Below are 2265 nucleotides of genomic sequence, written 5' to 3' on the forward strand. Positions count from 1 at the left end.
TGTGAAGCTCTTCATTTTACAATAGGGCTATACGAAGAAAACCATAGAATTGATCCTTTTCTATGGTTTTAACTTTTTAAGTTTTAACTATATAAACAACTCAGCTATATGGGAAAATTTCAAGCCAATGGCATGAAAAGACTAAACGAGACTAAGGACAAGATACTAAATCATTGTTATTGGCCCAATTACTATGTGATCCCACTGCCTTCAATGCAATTTAGGATTTGTCCTATTCATGTGATAAAAGATTAGGTTCTATATGCCCCCTCTTTTTTTATTTTTAAAAATAATATTTTTACACTTAAATTGGTATTTCATATTTAATTTATAACTATTAATTAGATTGTGATTTTAAAGGTCCCAAAATCGAGCATCAAAGCTGGAGAATTGAAAAATCAGAGTCATCTTTTATCTAATCCTTTGATATTTCTAACTATTTGAACATGTCACAAGAATAACAGTGGTCACTCCCTTTATTTTATCTATCTCATCTTTATTGTTATTTAAGTTAGTGTTTTAAGTAGACACTAATTTTAAGTATACAAATAGTCAAATAACGTTTCTTTTTCTTTTTTTCTTTTTTTTTTTTTTTCAGTTTTTCTTTTGTCTTATTTCTCTTCCCTTCTCTCTCTCAACATCGATGCCATAATGTGGAAAATGAAGTGGTTTGCTTAGTATAAGTCCACAGCATTAATTGGCCTTCAAAATTAGGCTAAACATATGGACCAGTGATGGCAGAAAAGGAGTGGCGATTCCTTAAAAACGTGATGGAGAACATATTTATTTTTATTGGAACCAGCCTATGAGAGACAAATGTCAGTTTCAGAGATAATAAAGATTCTGCTATCCTACCTAAAGCTTAGTGTTTGTTTAACCTTGTAACATTGCTTGCAAGTATGCCAAAAAGTAAATAATGAAAAGTCGCCCAAAATAGAAGGGAATTTCAAATGGGAATTCAATATTTCATTTGTGTAGTTGCATTCGCCTCCTCCATTATGGGACCTAGAAAAAATCGATCCAAAGTGCCAAGTCCATGTGTTTTTTCAACCTTTGTCTACTACTACTAGTACTAGGTGATGTTGCTACTATATGTTAGATTTTTAAACCGGAGGAGGCAATGCTGCTACTTGTCTCATCTAGATGAAAAAAATAAAATAAAATAGAAAATACAATCATGATCATAATCTAGCATATATTGGTTAGGTCACATAATAAATCTATTATATATTTTATAGTATCTTGCTAACACGTGTTCCAAGTTCTAACAACATAATCTGCTAATCAAAACTAGGTGAAATTGTTTTCCATTCAAGAGTTGGAGAGATTACTAATACTATCAAGATTAGGTGAATACAAAAGCTAGATGATAATTAGTTTAACCAGCTCTTTTTAGAATTGATTTCATGAATATTGTTTTCTTCCCTCAATTATCATCGTCACATAAATTTGATGTATGACTATTTAAGCAAATCAGCAAAGCTAAGTAACTTTCTCAAGTAGTTTCATTCTTACACTCAATACTTTTCATCATAGTTTCTGTGCTATTTTTAGATTCAATATGCAATTAGTACGCAAGCACTGAATAAAAACATTAGTATAGTGCAAACAAAACCATTATCATACTCTTGTCAGTCTGTGATGCTTTCCATATATGTATTTCTACACAAACAGGATACATGATAGGACCAAGCTAAAATAAATTATATATATATAATTGTACATCAAATTAGGCCATTCATCATCCTGTTTGAGCTTACTCCCAAGAACTCTGTCTCATTCAAATTATTCATCTGAGGCAAAAAGTCCAAAGATGAAAATAATACAAAATATCACTGTTAATGTGTACATAATGTGCGTGACTAATAAATAAATTCATTAAAAAAAGAAGTATGTGATTATAGTATTATACCTATACCGTTTAGGGCTAAGGCAGCTACTTTCTTGAATGGTGGCATGTAAACTACTCCAATATCCAAAAGACGAGTCCAATTGTCCACATCTTTAAATGGTGATTGTTACATTTTCTGAACTTCTTCATAGATAGAATGGAAGAGAGGACTTGAAATATATCTCTCACCAAAACTAGGGAAAATGACCTTCAATTATGGAAAATCAGAAAAACATTCTTAACAAGAGAATAATTTCTCTGTTTCTCATGGAATACTGTAAAATGCACCATACACATAAGTCATAATGATCTAATTACAAAGCCAAGGAGATAAGAAAACTAAAATAAACACTTTTTTTTTTTTTTTGGACGGG

At 30.9% G+C, this 2265-nt stretch overlaps 1 protein-coding gene across 2 annotated transcripts in view; it reads right to left on the reverse strand.

Annotated features, from left to right (window-relative positions):
- LOC107604759 (probable S-sulfocysteine synthase, chloroplastic) overlaps positions 1745-2265 on the reverse strand; it is a 5122-nt gene continuing 4601 nt past the window's right edge. For both annotated transcript variants that reach the window (XM_016306433.2, XM_021104711.1), the window contains exons 10-11: positions 1913-2099; positions 1745-1793 (exon numbers count right to left, since the gene is read on the reverse strand). In XM_016306433.2, coding sequence (XP_016161919.1) covers positions 2019-2099 — 81 coding nt within the window. In that variant the 3' untranslated portion in view covers positions 1745-1793; positions 1913-2018. The remainder of the gene's footprint in view (positions 1794-1912; positions 2100-2265) is intronic.

The sequence above is a fragment of the Arachis ipaensis genome, chromosome B06 (genome assembly GCF_000816755.2).
Source record: "Arachis ipaensis cultivar K30076 chromosome B06, Araip1.1, whole genome shotgun sequence".
NCBI lineage: Eukaryota > Viridiplantae > Streptophyta > Magnoliopsida > Fabales > Fabaceae > Arachis > Arachis ipaensis.